This window comes from Bemisia tabaci, chromosome 4 (assembly GCF_918797505.1).
Source record: "Bemisia tabaci chromosome 4, PGI_BMITA_v3".
Lineage (NCBI taxonomy): Eukaryota > Metazoa > Arthropoda > Insecta > Hemiptera > Aleyrodidae > Bemisia > Bemisia tabaci.
This window is the reverse complement of record NC_092796.1, coordinates 50,179,960-50,196,190: the sequence shown is the minus strand read 5'-3', so window position 1 is coordinate 50,196,190 and position 16,231 is coordinate 50,179,960. Positions and strand designations below refer to the sequence as shown.

The window sequence follows — 16,231 nt, the reverse complement described above, 5'->3', positions numbered from 1 at the left end:
AAAAAGTGAGATTCCATACCGATTTTAGCAACATTATCACTGGTAAAAAAAAACCTCTTGGACCAATGCCGCGGTGCATTGACTTAAGAGTGCAGTTTCTTGTCGCCGGATTTAAGAGTCTTGAACTCTTGTTTCAAGCGGATTTTGAATTGATTCAATTCAAAATCCGCTTGAAACAAGAATCCAGACTCTTAAATCCGGCAACAAGATACTGCACTCTTGAACCAAGAGGTTTTTTTTTTACCAGTGATTGCTATTACGTGCCTTTACTATTACGGAAAATACATGCGGTTTCTCTCAGGCTAAAAGCATAGTTTTTGCACCGCTCTCTATCAAACCATTGAATACCGCTGAATGACGAGAGAACGATAGATCATTACTATCGAGTGTCGATAAGTAAAAACAAGAGGAAAGTACTCGACTTTTGAGCCATCTTACCTGTTTTTGTAAGCTGTGACCACCCTCTTTAAAATACGTTGAGAAGAAGAGATGGAAGATTGAGAGTATAGCTCCCATGAAGAGAGCCTGAGGCAGTGTGAAAGGTAGGAGACAGTACAAAAGGTAAACAAACAAAATGGCCGCCGTGAGTCCATCGGCAGTGGAGGCAAGCAGCAGAAGGCCTGCTTCGAGAGCAACGAAAGATCCGAATATTATCAGAGACAGAGTCAGTAACTGGATTTCGTTCAAAGCCGGCCGTGATAATGTAATGATTAAACCTGCAAACAAATGAACAAGAATGAGAGGAACGGGATTATCTCCTCAAACGCCGATGTCATGGGTGCAAAAGCGAGGTGCCAACTGATGAAAATAAAAACTGCATGCATGCGCTTTTCCGTTTGAACAAAATTGGTAATCGTCCTTGGAGCTGTTTCGATAATTAAATTTACTTTAAGTTTTCCGACGACATTGGAGGGACATTGAACAATTAAATTATGCAATGCTGAAAAATCCAGGGGTCAGTCTTTTTAACGAGGAAACTATTATTTTGATCGAAGATAGAGTTTTTTCCCCCACAAATTTAATCGAATTTTACTGTAACTTGGTCAAACTTAAACGCATTGTTAGTTACATACGCATCCCAATTGGCTGTAGGCAGGTCCGGGTTGACTCGGCGAACTTGGAAGAGTCAAGTCATATAAATATGTTTGTTTTTATATGCCTGTAATGAACTGACTGAACGCTGTTTTCTTTTTTCGGTTCAGTATGCCTTGTACCAACAAGTTATATAAATATTCAAGCGTTATTCAGGTCAAAAAAATATAAATTTTTCAGGGCAGACTATGAAAAATCAGTATCTGAAAGTCGGTGAGAACGAAAACACACCAACTCGGAAAATTTTAAACGCTTAATTCTGTCATCAAACATGGTGTATCGATTTCAACTTGGTGCTTTACAAAGTCTCTAAGTACTTGTTCTTCGGCACCAAAAAGGTTTTTCTTAAACTAACTTCTTCGCCCGCTGCGCAGTTTTAGGTGTTTCCTGGACAATTTATTTTTCCGAGTTGGTGTGTTTTCGAACTCACTGCGATTCAATTGTAGTTACGCCCTTTTGTCAGCCAAGCGACGAATTTTTCTCGTGGTAACCGCTCTTAACGTTAGGAAATAATGATTTTTTTTTGGGAGACGGAGTTTAAAATGCAATTTAAAAAATGCAGCATGGCAATAAGCCACGTCTCTGTATGTTGTGTCGGTGATGCGCGTAGGTTAACAGAAAAGTCTAACCGCTCCGTCTTTTCGCCTTCAAAACCGTATGATGCAAAAAGACAACCACTGAGCCGGAATAATTACGGCTTTCGCGCTGCTCACTCTGTAATTTCACGCCAAATACGGCTTGGCAAATGAAGTTTCACCGTCGACTGTTTGACGGAATAATCTTCAGCGGGGAGTCAAGTTTACTAAAAATGAATACCGATTTGTGCCATCCAAAACGAAGCGGTACGTTTCATGCTACTTGAGATATTCTGAATACATGCTAAACGACCAAAAACTTTGGATTCTTCCGAGCAAATCTTATTCCAAACATCATTGTTAGGACATCATGAAACGCCTCTTCAATTTAACTTAGACTATTTTTTATTGATCTACCCTCTCGGATAAAAATTAGTAAGTTAAACTTTTTCGAGGTTGCATTCAGATCTCGACCACCAAAATTATACAAGTTCTGATTCGAAAAAACGGGTGTGTAGAAAAAGTCAACTCATGTCCGTTTAATTCAAACCTCCTCTTTTCATTTTATTGGTTTTTAGTTTCGATGATTTACTTTCATCATTGAACCAATGATGGAACCATAATTTTTGTGAATTATACTTGGTCAATAAGGGAACTATATTGGACTAAGTTTTACAGTAATAATCTAGTTTCTAGCTCATTTCAGAAACAAGTCAAGTGCAACTACTTTCCCTAAGCAGACAGGTGATTTCATGGATGAGCCAGAAAAAATATTACCTCGCCTCAAAATTCAGTCCAATTAGAGTGAGGTATATTTCTCCTGAGTCGTTAAAATCAGGATTTACTCCTAAATATGGCAAGACTTGCCAATTATAAGTATCTTAGAAAGAGATATCGGGGGAAAAAAATCAGTGCTCATCAAATTCGCGAACGTTTGATCATTATTCAACTGAAAAAAATGCTGCATTTTAACGCGGTTGGTTTTAATTTACTGTTTTTTTCTCTTTCGCAAAGAACTGCAGAAATTACATTTAGATGACCGCGAATTCATAGGGAAAAGACAGAGACAGAAGAAAAGGGACCCCTTCATTCTAGAATTGAAAAGATAATTCTTTCAATTATCGTCTCCTTTGAACCTATTTTCAGGACTGCTCGCTACCTACCCCATGGAGAAGGAATACTATCAACTTTACATTGATTCTGATAATGCCGCGAGGTTTACAACGAGAGGAAAGTTTGCAGCATTCTTAAAGCGACAGGGAAAAAAAGAGTTCGGAAATTGAAACGCTTTTCTTCTTAAGATTGATTCTTAATTTACGATTCTTCTTCGATATTTCTTTCAAGTGTATCAATGATGATAAGAATTTACAAAGCATGTACTACTGTATTTTTATTTTAGATATTGTAGAAACGTTCCAAAACGTTCCTAATATGGAAGTGGAGGGCTTGATTGTAGTCTTGTTTGGCTTTTTCAATCCACGACGGAAGACTTTTTTCGCTTTTTGTAGGACTGCATTCAACTAATTTCCGTTTGTTGAGCAGTTACATATGGACTAAGAAAAGTTATTTGGTTCATGGGAATACATCTCATTGATGATAAAGGCCTCAGCACATAGGTAACTTTATGAAGCGTACCTTGTTACTACTGCTTTGGTAAAGCATTACTTATAATCCAGGAGAGAGAATCTGAGTGATGCAACTCAAAAAAAATGTTGTGTGCCCCCTATCTTTAAAAATCCTGTGTAAATTAGCATTACATCCGTAAAATTATCACACTGATGGATCTGCCTACAAAAATACGCAAAAAAGTATCTTCGAAGGTTCCGCTTACAGAATCTACTCATAAAAAGTATATCGAGCAAAATTGAGATACTTACTGGTGTATATGATGACGCAAATAACTAAAATGAAGCCCAGGCACAGATCTGACGTTGATTGAAATAAAATTCCTATTGTAATTTGACTAACTCCGAGGGTTAAGCATAGAAAAAATAATAATCCTAAAAGATGGGTCATGTGCCGCTGGTTTGTCCTTAAAAAATACCTTTGATACAACATTTCCACCTGCAAATATAAATAAAATCAAGTTACATTAAAAATTAATCAAATCCAAAATGTGCTTTAATCACAAATAACATTAAGCTCCGGAACATTTTCAGGAGGAAAAATAAAAATAAAACTGATATGCAAAGTAATCCGCCGATATTTCATGATTCTATTTTCTAAAAGAGCTACCTAATTCAAAAGAAAAAAAAGAGGATGGCTGGCATCCAAAAATAGATGCAAAATTGCCAGCTTCCGGGAAATCTCAATCTGGACAGATTTCAGCGGTTGGGTGTTGCAGTGCGCCGTGCCCCCTGGTACACCGTAAAAGCGACTAAAAATCCTATTTTTGACAACTGGCACTCGTCCTTTAACACATTGTATACCGTGATTTGATGAAACAAGAATGAAATAACATGAAAGTTATGGTGCACAAACAATAAGGTTTAAAGCTCATAGGAATAATAACCTAATTTGGGCACTCGTAATTTTTTGTCTGTGCAGAAAATGGTGACAGGTGGAAATGTCCAATACAAAATGTCCACCATGAAATACCCAAACATTGTTTTGTCCAACACAAAATGTCCATAAACTACAATGCGCAATAAAAAAGCCAATATCTTATTTGTCTTACTTAAAACATCTCCAAAAAAGTAAAAAAAAAAATACCAAATAATATGAAAGAATTGTGTGAATTAACCCAATAAATTTGAAAACTCGGTAGTTGGAGATCTCAAATTCACAATTTCTTTAAAAGAAATGGACGCGTCTTCTCTTGGAACATATTTCTTGTAGGGCATTTTTCAGTCAAGACATTAATTTCTTTTGGACTTTTTTAAGAATGGGCATTTTTTTGGTCATTCTTGTAAGTGGAAATTTTAAGTAGGACGTTATTATTATTGGACATTTTCTCCTGGATTATTCCCACTGAGCAACCAGAAAATAATCCGAATCCTTTCTAAACCTGATTACATTTTACAAGCCGGTTTCTTCACGTCTCGTAGGCGTCAAGATGCTAGTAAGAATTGTTTTAAGATCTTCAAAGCCAAATCTTTCCTCCATATTTTAATATTGGATCATACTATCGTATTGACCAATTTGCAGGATACTTCGTTGTCACTAAACTGGGAAGACTCAGCAGTCCGAACGGGCAACCGTGGGAAGCATAAGTTGCTTATTAGGTCAGAGGAGATAAGAGACATAATCCACTTACATGTGACAAACCTCTTCCACTTAGCGGCTTGTGCGTAACTTAAGAGCTCAAAGGGACCAGTAATCCCACTACCTAAGAGTCTTGACGTGTCTCATTACCGACCATAGACGCTAATTTGAATACAGAAGTAAGCTACACATCAAATAGATGTTTAAACGTACACTTTAATGCTAAGTGTGTGGATTTGTACATGAGACCCCACTGTAACCAATTAAGGCCTAACTCAATAATCACTCTTGATGATTATTCCAAAGATGCTGTTGTATGAAGAATAAGCTTTCTAATTAGGGACGTAGTGTCATAATTTAATATGACACTCTAGACCCGAAGTCTAAGCTGTCAGTCAACCTCATACCGGCCTATTCAATTAGTATTAACGGCGAACAGAAAACTGTTGATGCTCTTAAAACTTGAACTTAGTCTACGGCTGATTTACAATAAAGTTATACATACATATGTTATAGCTAATGACCGAAATCAGCCAATGTTTGGACATTGGCTATAACATATCGACGGTGTAAGTCGGCAATCACATAACTCGTTTGCGGTGTCTGAAAATCTCGGCCTCTATGTTATTTTTTTAAAGGAGAACAAATTGACATCATTCCTCGAAGTTTTTGCAGAATTTTCTTCGCACAAAGAAGGAAAATCAGGGCAGTTTTAAAGAATTGCCGTTGATTAGTTTTCCGTTTAAAAAATAAAGTATGACAGGGAGTCTGCGACGTTGCAAACCGAGTTATGTGATCGACGACTTACATCGTCGATATATTTTAAAACACGGAAGGAATATGATAATTTCAACTAAATCCACGGCTGATTTTGGGACCAGTCAGAAGTCATTGAGAAAAAAAGTTTGGTCTTATGAACCGTAAGCACACGGTTTTCCATATCGGTCGTACTAATCGGTTCATGAAACTGAGCTTTCAAACCAAACCGAACTATAAAAAAAGCTCACCGTACCTATACGATTCATATGACCGAACTTTCTTCTTCAGTTTGTGGCCGCATGCCGCACCAATCAGAGTTATGGTTGAGTCAGCCAGGAATGTGGTTGTATCAACCAATTTCTGACTAACTCAACCCTATACCTTTGACTGGTCCAATCATATTTCTAGCGATTGAAATGATAGAGCACGCACCACGGCTACGACGTCGTTTCGTCATCTTTGTGCTTGAAAGAAGGCAACTTTATAACAAAAGGCGTCACGAAGTGCAAGCAGTGGCGTGGCGTGCTTTGCTATGTATAGTTTGATCGGCAATTTAAACCTATGGAAAAGTATCGATAAACAGGGTGTTCGCAGCGAACACCATAATAATCGATTATTTACCACAGCTTCAAATGGGGAAATATCGATAGATCGCAAAGCATGCCGCGCCATGCGCCACTGAGTGCAAGAGTAATCTACCAGAGCAGCTTTTTGCGATCGACCTTTTCTTTATTTATACCCTTGATTTAGCACCTCTGCTGGAGATAGGTCAAGGATTCTTGTCTTGATATGAATTATGGGGAGAGGGGGGGGGGGGGGGGACGCGCATAACCGCACCCGTCTCATTCACGCTTGCGAGGCGTACGCCAAACACCGAATTATATTGACAGGCCAGCGTCTGGAAATTCGATTCCGGGAATTCGTATTTGCCGCGCATTTGAGGCGGTTGCCGGGGCAACGGCTCCATTCTATTATAGGCGCACGATTTTCGCGTTACCGTGAGCCCCGCGTGATTGAGAATAAATAAGTTGTAGTTTTATCGCGACGTTTTTACGATGGAATATAACCTTTCTTCGACAGCTCACACGCTCCAAATCAAGTGGTGTTTTCTTCGTGAGTGGCACGACTGTTTCCGAAAAGAATAATGGAGAGGAATGATTATATTTATATTATTTTTAAAAACCATTTTTATGTACGGAGGATAACGGACTTACAAGTCGAGGTGGAGTTTATGACAATTGATTTGTGTAAATCTTGTAAACAGGAAACATCATGAAGTTGCGAATTAAAATAAACAATGCTGGTACGGAGGATATATTGTGGCCTACGTCAGACATTGCAGGCAAAATATCGATGTGCATATCCTCAATTGGACTGCATTTTGCAATTTGGAGCTATAAATTCCAACTCATCTGAAAAAACACTTATGCGCATAGGGAAACTAATTGCACATACATTGTTTTTAAACCAGGCCGAAATTTATAAGTTCTTAATTGTAAAATTTAGTCCAATTATTCCCCCCTCAAGTTAAATCTGCTTCCTCTTGTTTTTTTAGTAACACCCTGCCTTATTTAATATCCATGTATATACGAAGAAAAACTGTGTTTATTTAAAATTATAGAACTTCATTTTAAACTTTTATTCAAAACAGCTTTTATTCAAAATATTACTGTATATTCTTTCCTCGTTTCTCTTTAAATACAGTAAGAAAAGAATAATTTTTGGAAAACAATCGCAATCAATTCGAGTTTTTTTCAGTATCGACATGTCTCGCGAGGATTTTGTTTTTAAGTATCGGTCTATTTTAAGTATGCGGCTACAGGCAAAAGTAAATTATATTCGAAAATTTGCAACAAGCAGTTCTCCCGGGAGGTTTAATGATAATACGTGGATTAGAAGTAGCCATATTCTGCGAAACCAACCGAGACAGAATAATAAATTGAAATCGGTCCAATTCTCTGAAGATTCAATAATTTAAATATTAAACCACCGCTTATTGTTCGAGCGCTGTAATGAAAGTAATTAATTTTTCAGAGACTCCGGCACAAATCACAACGAATTTATACGGTGAATATTTCCGCTCGGCCGGTATTGGTTGACTCCAGAATAGTGGATGTGGAATTTTGAACGAGAGTGTACATTTTATAAATTATTTGGGAAGCTTTTAAAATTAATAGATTCATAACTTTACTTCTCTCCATGGCCATTAAAAAGTATTCTATTTCAACATTCATTATATGAAACCCTCGAATTACATGCTCTTGAGATACATGTTCTAGGGCATACATGCAGTTGTGATTGAATTCGCCACCAGCTGTTGCATTGTTACTCTTTAATAAATATCAAATTTACAGTATTTTATAGTATTCTTGTATTCTCGATTTATATTCTCCTTAATTACGATGCTGTCAGAGAAGAAAATATTATTCTATTCAAAACAGTATGCGAGGCGTTTAGAGTAAAGTAAGAAAGTTTCCTCATAAGGAAACGTTGATTCTTGTCTTATCGTCACAAAAAAACGATCGCCTTACGTGTTCAACAACTTTCAGGAATGGACCCTTCTTTTCACGGTCATTGCGCAAAAGATGAAAGTCTCAATTGAGACAAAGTTTACCACTTTCTTCATGATTTAGGTTTCTTAGCCACTAACTATCAGATAGCGACAAAATACGAAACTACTTTTTAAATAAACAAATAAAATTGAAATTGCATTGGACTTTTGCAGAAATGCAAAGGAAAAAAAAGAAAGGTGAACGGGCCTGATTGTATTTCAAACCATCATCAAGCCACAAAAATTCTACGTGAGTTTATCATTTTTGTTAAGACTTAATCTCGAAAATGGTGCATGGTCATACCGAAACGCATTCCTAAAAACGAAGAGGATTTAAAGTTCAAACGCCATGCTGAAGGACATGTGACCTCCAGGAAATAAAATCCCAAAAACATTAAAAGCTCGGGCTGGCTGGTGTGATGTTGAGCTTTTGAGAGGAAATTTGGCATATTTCATCGAAATAAAAGAAAGGAAAAAGAAGAGGAAAAAAAACAAGTGGAAAAGCATGAAGATACCATCATTTAAAATTTAACCAATCAAAAGCATTGCCAATTTGAATTAGAAACAAACACACAATATTTCTCGATTTGGGATCTGACATTCCAGTAATATTCAATGAAATTAGGCAAAAGTAGAAGTACTGAAACGCATAAAAAAGTTTCAACAAAAGCTCTGTTTCTCGCACCAAAGCTTTCCTGACAAGCGCGGAGGCGGCTCAGATATACTTGACGAGCCAACCAACGCTGAGGCCCTTTGTGTACCTTTGCGTTGAGCTTTATTCCTCTCCCAAAAACTTCATTATAAATGAGCCTGAAATACCCACCTGAACTCGGTCCATTTTCGGAGGCGCGACCGTTGAAGTTGACAAATTCTTCCTGAATGAATACGATACTTATATTTCTGGCAGGGAAACATACGTAAATCTTCCAATGGACTCGAATCGGTAACGTTCACAATGGCCATACTAAATTGTATAGGCTCATAATTATTGAATTTTTAGTTGAAAAAATTTTAAAACTGAAAATCTTGAAGTAAATGGGGGTATTGGTTTTCGAGTGTTGATTTTAAAGTTTGACATCAATGCATTTAGAACTCCTCTCACCTTGTGCCTGTTTTTGATACGTTGATTGGCGTTGATTACACGTCTTTTTCAACGTTCCATTTGAATTAACTCTTCTGTTTCGCGAAATATTTGCGCACAATATGTACGTTTTATTAGTTTCCCTTTTGCACCTTTCCTCTGCATTATTGTTTTGCGTCCGTGTTTAATGGAGAGTTCATAAAATGGGAAAAGTGATAGAAAATACTTCCGTTTACTCACTTAGAATTGCCTGATCGCATCTGAATGAGAGATGCAGGTTCTAGATTATTAATGTAACGTGTATGTAATGTTGCAATATAATGTATAGAAGAATATATTTAATAATATTTAAGTGCTGTTCTAATAAAACATCACTTAAATATCAATCATTTAAGACGAGTTTATCATTTAGAAAATAACTAGTGGTGAGTTCTTCAAAATTCCTTCCTTCTCTTAATTCACGATACCTTTAAATTTGCGAGAAAAATTCACATCGAGAAAAGTATTTGCTAAAAAAAATACGTATAAATTAGTTTAAAGCCCAGTTTGATTCGATTTTCTGACAGCGAAAGTTTGAATTTGAGGAAGTGAAAATCACTTCTTTGTCATCGACGGCTGATGATCTCCACGTTCAAACTGAGGGCTTCAAAGGCGCTCACTTCCAGCTCTTTTAATGGCCAACGATGCAAGTTGGGATAATCAATGAGCCTCTTTGAAGTTTTGAGTTTGATGGAACACGAGATCCTTCCTGAAGTTTTGGAATTTTCCAAAATTACCGCTCTGATAAAATGAAAATGTAATGAGAGCTTCGAAACTATCATGAATAATTATCAAGGCATAGCGTTGCCGGACTTCGATACGGTCAGTTTCTGTCTATTTCAGCCGAAAGTCAGATATCAGAATAAGTGTGATTTTCCCGGTAAGACAAAATTTCGATCTATTTTACGAACTGGAAACAGTACTTTAATGAATATCGGCCGATACCTTCAATTATCTCAGGAGATAAAGGCCGACGTTCTTTACATCAGCCCTGGGCACATGTTCAAAAAGAAGCTCCAAAGAGGTATTTAGGCAAGTGCTGCCGTCGATTACCTCCAAAGGATGGCTGTCCCCTGCGACATCGATGCGCAACACTTGACTAAACAGCCATCTTTTATGAGCTTTATATCAAGAGTGGCGGTAGTCACCCCCGGTCGAGTACTTTGCACGTGTGTCCAGGACATTAACAGGGCAGCATGTTTAGCGTGCATTTTAATGAGAAAACTTATTAAAATGATTAGTTTCATGAGTGGATCGCATTTAGCAAAAAGGAACCAGCGCGAATACGCGATGTTCTCAAAAGCGTGCGACTTCTACTCTTTTAAAAATACCTAATATACAGGGTTATTCAAAAGTCACGCACCACCGGCCATGAGGGGAACTGCCATTTGAAATTTTTGAGTTGCCCCCCGCCCTCTCCCCCCGAGGGGATCAAAAACTGGAAAGTACCTAAAAGAGTTTCCCCCCTCGATATGAGGGAAAACGACTTAAACCGCAAATCGATATCAAAATTAGAATTAAAGTCACGGCCAGTGGTGCGTGACTTTTGAATAACCCTGTATGTACAAAATTAAAACTTGCACAATTATTTTCCTTTAAAACATTTTTTTTTTTGTTGTTGGAGAGCCGAATTTATTTGCTACTTTGAGAGATTGCTTAGATGATTATGAAAAAGTAATATTTTCACTTTGGGACTTTGGCGGCTAGGTCGCAGAGCGCCAAAGAGCGCTATAAAGCGACTTTATACTACATACATATTTTCACAAGACTAGTGATGCGTTCCAAATTCATCAAATTATTCAACGTCAAAGATCACATGGAGAAGAAGAGAGTGGAAATATCGGCCGAGAATTAAGAACCGATTCCAGTTACGTTGTCAAAGTGTTGAGTTGCTCAAAATTTAATTTTGTAGTTCCAACAACTGGAATCGCGCTGGCTCATTTTTCTTAAATGCGATCCAAGTGCGGCCGGTGGCGCATTAGGTGAATACTAAAGAGATACGGCAGTCGTACTTACTTGTAAATTTTTGAATCCCTGAGACATGGAGAGCCTGTTGCGGAGCTTCCGCCAGAAGGAGTCTCGGTGGAGGAGCACCGATTTGGCGCGGCCGTTCTTCGTGTTGATGAGCAACGAGTCCTGCGGCCCTGCCCCGTTCGCCTCGTTCGGCGAATCCGTCTCCGTGTTCGTTTCGTCCCGCGAACAACTTCCATCGCGACTCTAAACCAGCGCAAACAAGACGAGAATCATGAGAAAACGGTTGAACAAAAGAGAGTTTAATAACTGGGCCGCGTTTAATAGAAAGGGACCTAGCCGCATCAACTATTCCCAAATTTACTCGGACAATTTAATTTTTTACACGAAAACGGTGGATTTTTGTGCTAATTTCAGTGGATTTTCTGCTTGCGAAGCAAATATCTTGAAAGTTTGAAGGAATCGCAAACGTTCCGTTGTAAAAAAAAAATGCCCAATTTGCGGTTGGCAAAAACTAACGTGGCTTCGTCCCTTTCTGCTTTTTCCAATTGGTCCAATTCCACTTTTTTGTGTGATAACTCATCAACATCATGCCACAAAATTTCATGTATGATTCTTCTTTGCTCTTGCCCAACTATCCTTTGAAATTGTTTTGCGGATCCAAGAGGAAAGTGTGAAAGATCAAGAGTGAAAAGCAGGTAGAATAAAGGTAGAATATAGTAGGAAACTTATATTTGCTAATTATCCATGACAAAATTGACTTAAATTGCATATAAGGTGCTTCAAAATTTCGAAAATTTTCCGGGATCTTTTTTCCCTATCTCCGTCTAAGGTGTCTAGATCCGCCTATGCGGGAAACTTTGTCAAGACACTGAGCTGAGCTCGACTTGTACGTGCATTTCAATCTATTATACTGTCATTTATTGAAGATGACTCAAAAAGAAGGAAATCTAGCGTCACATGTTACTTCAATTAAAGAAAGTAGTGGATGAAACTTTTTATCTTGACAGAATACTCACCACTAATAAACTAGAATTTTGTGCAGAGCGCAGGTTGGGATGAGGGTTTTGTTTAAAATGTTCGATGACCTCCCAGTTGGTTTTGCGCTCCTGCACATCCAAAGGCATCGTTTCCAGCACGGCCGATGCTCGCCTCAAGCTGTCGGCTCTGCGGAGCCAGCTCGATTGACTCTTAAACTTCTGGCAAAAAGATCAGAAAATCTACAAGGAACTGCTTTAAGCTAAACCTTTATAATTGTAAAAATTGGAAACATTCATTATACTCATAGGCCTAAATGACACTTTGCTAACTTTTAGTGGTTATATTATTATGTAGAGTATCATCACTCTTGAAAAACTATGTCTTTCAGAATTTTATATGGTCTAACAATAAGCGTCGGAAAAAATTAAGTAATTATTGCTAGTAAAACTCGATTTTGTAAGAGGTGCGTCTCCGTTATAAATACTGGTGATTTTTTTTTTTTTTGAAGTTTCATTTCTTCATTTTTAGTATTTTTCGATTGCAAAGGAGTCGTGACTCGAAGAGACAGCCATTTGCTTGGTAGCAAATACTCGAATTCAAACCGCTATACTTTCCACAAGGATAACTATTAAGCACGCAAAAAAATAGCCCGCAAAATACGAATACAATAAAAAGAGATTAAAATATCGATTGAGCACAAAAAAGAAATTCATGAGCCACCGCCCGCCCGCGGCGCACTATGGTCCAAAATTCAAGAATAGGAAGAAATAAATCGGATAATGACTGAAAGATCATGAAAGTATCGTTACTGACGTTTTTGGAGTCGCTAATTTCGAATTTGATGTCAAATTGCCAGGATCTTAACACCCTGACCTATTAATTGTGGGCAAGTTTATGGCACACTACGGCGCGGCGCGGCGTGCTGCCAGCTTGAAATGCACATTGGCGCCTACAAACCTAAGGGGATACTTCAAGCAATACGCAATGCGTGATGTTGGCGCCTACAAACCTAAGGGGATACTTCAAGCATTACGCAATGCGTGAAGTATCCCCTTAGGTTTGTAGGCGTCAGTGCGCGTTTCGCGTTGGCAGCACGCCGAGGCGCTCCCGGCGGGCGGTGATGAACGATTTCTAGCGTTGAGAGCTCCCTGGCAGAGAAACTCGTACATCGTATAATTTTTTTTTTTAATTTTCGACTTTTAAAATTACACACTGGTCGTGTGAAGTAATTAGTGAACTAGGCGTTATAATATGGGTGGACAAGGCTTGAAAAATTTAAAACACTAAAAAGGCAGAACGTTTTGAGCCGTACCGTTTCATTTTCAGCTGCAAAAACGAAGAAATGGATTAAAATAATTATTGAGTCCAGACGTTGACGCCCAGACAAGTGGTTACGTAATAACGTCGGGAGTCAGGTCGCCTTTAATTTTTTTTCGTTTTTTACAGCTGAAAATGAGCCGGTAACAACGTAATGCTTTTTTCATATTTTAAAATTTTGTTTAGCCTTATTTACCCATGCTTCAATCTTTGTCTGTTGTATATTTTCCAGGTTTCCCCATGCATTTTTGGAACCTTTCATTTTTTCCATAACCCTCGTAGGAATCCTCAGTGGAATTTTTTGTATCAGCATAAAAAGCGGAACTGTTTCTCTTTGTTGCTCCAGCGATAGAAAATTGAATAAGATGAGATGCGCCGGTAACAACGCTTTGCCAGTATTTTACATTTTTTTAGCGTTGCACACTCATGTTTTAATCCCTCTCTATTGTATAGTTTCCAGATATTTACATTTTTGGAACTTTTCATTCTTTTCAAATCTTTGTAGCGATTCTAGGTTTTTTTTCTTCTTCTTTCCCTTTTTTTATCAGCATAAAAAGCAGGTAGGAAATAGAATGAGATGTGTAATATTGTATTACATTGAGAAGACTGGAAGTTTGAGGAGACTTGAGAGGGTTGGTGGAGGTATTTTTGAGACGGTCCAAAACTTCCCAGTTGCTCCTGGGCTCCTGAGAGTCGAGAGGCACCTCCAGCACGACGGACGCGCGCCGCAGACTCTCGGCTCGTCGCAACCAACCGCCTTGAGTCCTCGCCTGCACCCACAACCAGGAACACAAAACCAATGTCATTAGAAATTCAACTTTTATCCTCCTAAAAACACCTACTTCATCAATCACTGGGGAAAAAAACACATTGGATCTAGAGTCCAAGCTCTTGAAAACATTGACAAGAAAAAATACTCTTGATTCAATCAGATTTTTGCTTAAATAAAAAGGGAATCCGCTCAAATTAAGAGGCTTGGTTCTTGATTTAAGCTTAAATCTGATTGAATCAAGAGTATTTTTTTTTGGTCGATGTTTTTAAGAGTCTGGACTCTAGATCCAATGTGGTATTTTTCCAGTGATAATCCCGTCATAGCGTAAAGAGCCGTACGTATGTATGTTGTAAATGTATGCAAAATGTATGTTGGAATGAAAATATTTATTGATAATTTTTTTTTTTCCAGTAGAAAACTCATCAACACTGGAGTCCCTTTATAGACGCATTTAAGTGTGACGTCACATCCCGATATAATTTAAATACCTTGAAAGTCGAAACGTGCCTCAACAAACGAACGTAGAGGAATCTGCGCGATATAGGCAGGAGGGTGGGGTAATTCGCTTGATAACTATGTATAATGTTATGAGCTTATTATACAATCAATTCTTGTGAATGTGATCTCAAACGTTTTGTTAAATGACTTGCTTTCATGATTTTAAAGTGCCATGTATTAATTGTTTGGTTTCAGGCTAGTTGTAGCATTCCTTCGTCAATTGTTCATTTTGGAGGTAATGCTTGTTTGTTGGAGGCACGTTACGACTTTCGAGTTATCGAGACGACAGTGTCGTTCCATGACGTCACCACTAAATGCGTCTATGCTGAGAGTGAAGACAATGCGAATCCACTTCTGATTGGTTCCCGCATTTTAGGCCTTCAAAGTGTCACAAACGTGAATAAAGATCATATTTACACCGATTGCAAAGATTATACAGTGGAATGGACCGGATAATTGGTGGTACGGCAAGAAACAAATGAAATGAGAGATGGAACAGAGACAGGAATTCGGGAGTGGCAGGTCGATCAAAGATTACAAAGAACGTCCGATTTGTGTAATCTTTATTCCTGTTTGTGACATCCATGGGCCACGTTGTTTCAACTCGCTCTAGAAAGGAACTCTAATCAACACTATTATTATGAAGTTTCGTAGGCGTATTCTTGATAATCCAGAAGAAGATTTTACGTGCGGAGTTTTAAGGTATCGTGTTACTTGGTATCCTGTTTGAAAAACTTAAACATGAGAGGGAAAGAGGTAAAGTAAAATGCAGTAAGGCTGACTCAAGATAAACCCAACTAGGTGCGCCTCGGCAAAGTTGTTTTAAAATAAAATCTCTTTAAGATGAAAATTATATTTATACCAGAACGCGTTCCATAACAAATTTATTTTGAGAAATCTCGAAATTAAGGCTCACCCCTCCCACGTTTTTATCGTTTTTTTTTTTTTTTTTTTTTTAAATACATTTTAAATTACCTTCTCAGTCCTTCATAGGAGGATATTTAGGAGACACACATTAAGAAAAAAGTGGTCACACATGGATAATCAAGAAATGAGGGAGCGCTTGCTCATGTCACGAGGCGCGTAGGCGTCGCAAACCACCAGAGAGTACTGTAAAAACGGATCCTAAGTATGAGAGATCAACCGACTCACCAACTGGCAACCTCACATTATTTTCACGCGTCATCAAGTTAATACGAAAACATAAATTATCATTAAGTGAATAAAACAATAATTAAGTAAATAAAACAAAAATAGCGAGGAGGTGCAAAAAAAGGGGGAAAACAAAAAAAAAAAAAACCTGAGCACGGTCACGGTAGATAACTTTCAAAAAAATCCGCGATGACACTGATCTGGAAGACTATCTGAACGTATTTTATATATGCTAAAAG

At 38.0% G+C, this 16,231-nt stretch overlaps 1 protein-coding gene across 14 annotated transcripts in view; it reads right to left on the bottom strand.

Moving 5' to 3' along the window:
• The window catches only part of LOC109042497 (adenylate cyclase type 5), a 184,497-nt gene that overhangs the window by 58,791 nt on the left and 109,475 nt on the right, over positions 1-16,231 (bottom strand). For 13 of the 14 annotated variants that reach the window (XM_072299996.1, XM_019059272.2, XM_072300001.1 and 10 more), the window contains 5 exons: positions 14,167-14,340; positions 12,292-12,471; positions 11,318-11,518; positions 3,545-3,731; positions 439-716 (listed from right to left, as the gene is read on the bottom strand). In XM_072299996.1, coding sequence (XP_072156097.1) covers positions 439-716; positions 3,545-3,731; positions 11,318-11,518; positions 12,292-12,471; positions 14,167-14,340 — 1,020 coding nt within the window. The remainder of the gene's footprint in view (positions 1-438; positions 717-3,544; positions 3,732-11,317; positions 11,519-12,291; positions 12,472-14,166; positions 14,341-16,231) is intronic. The other variant, XM_072300004.1, reaches the window with a different exon arrangement.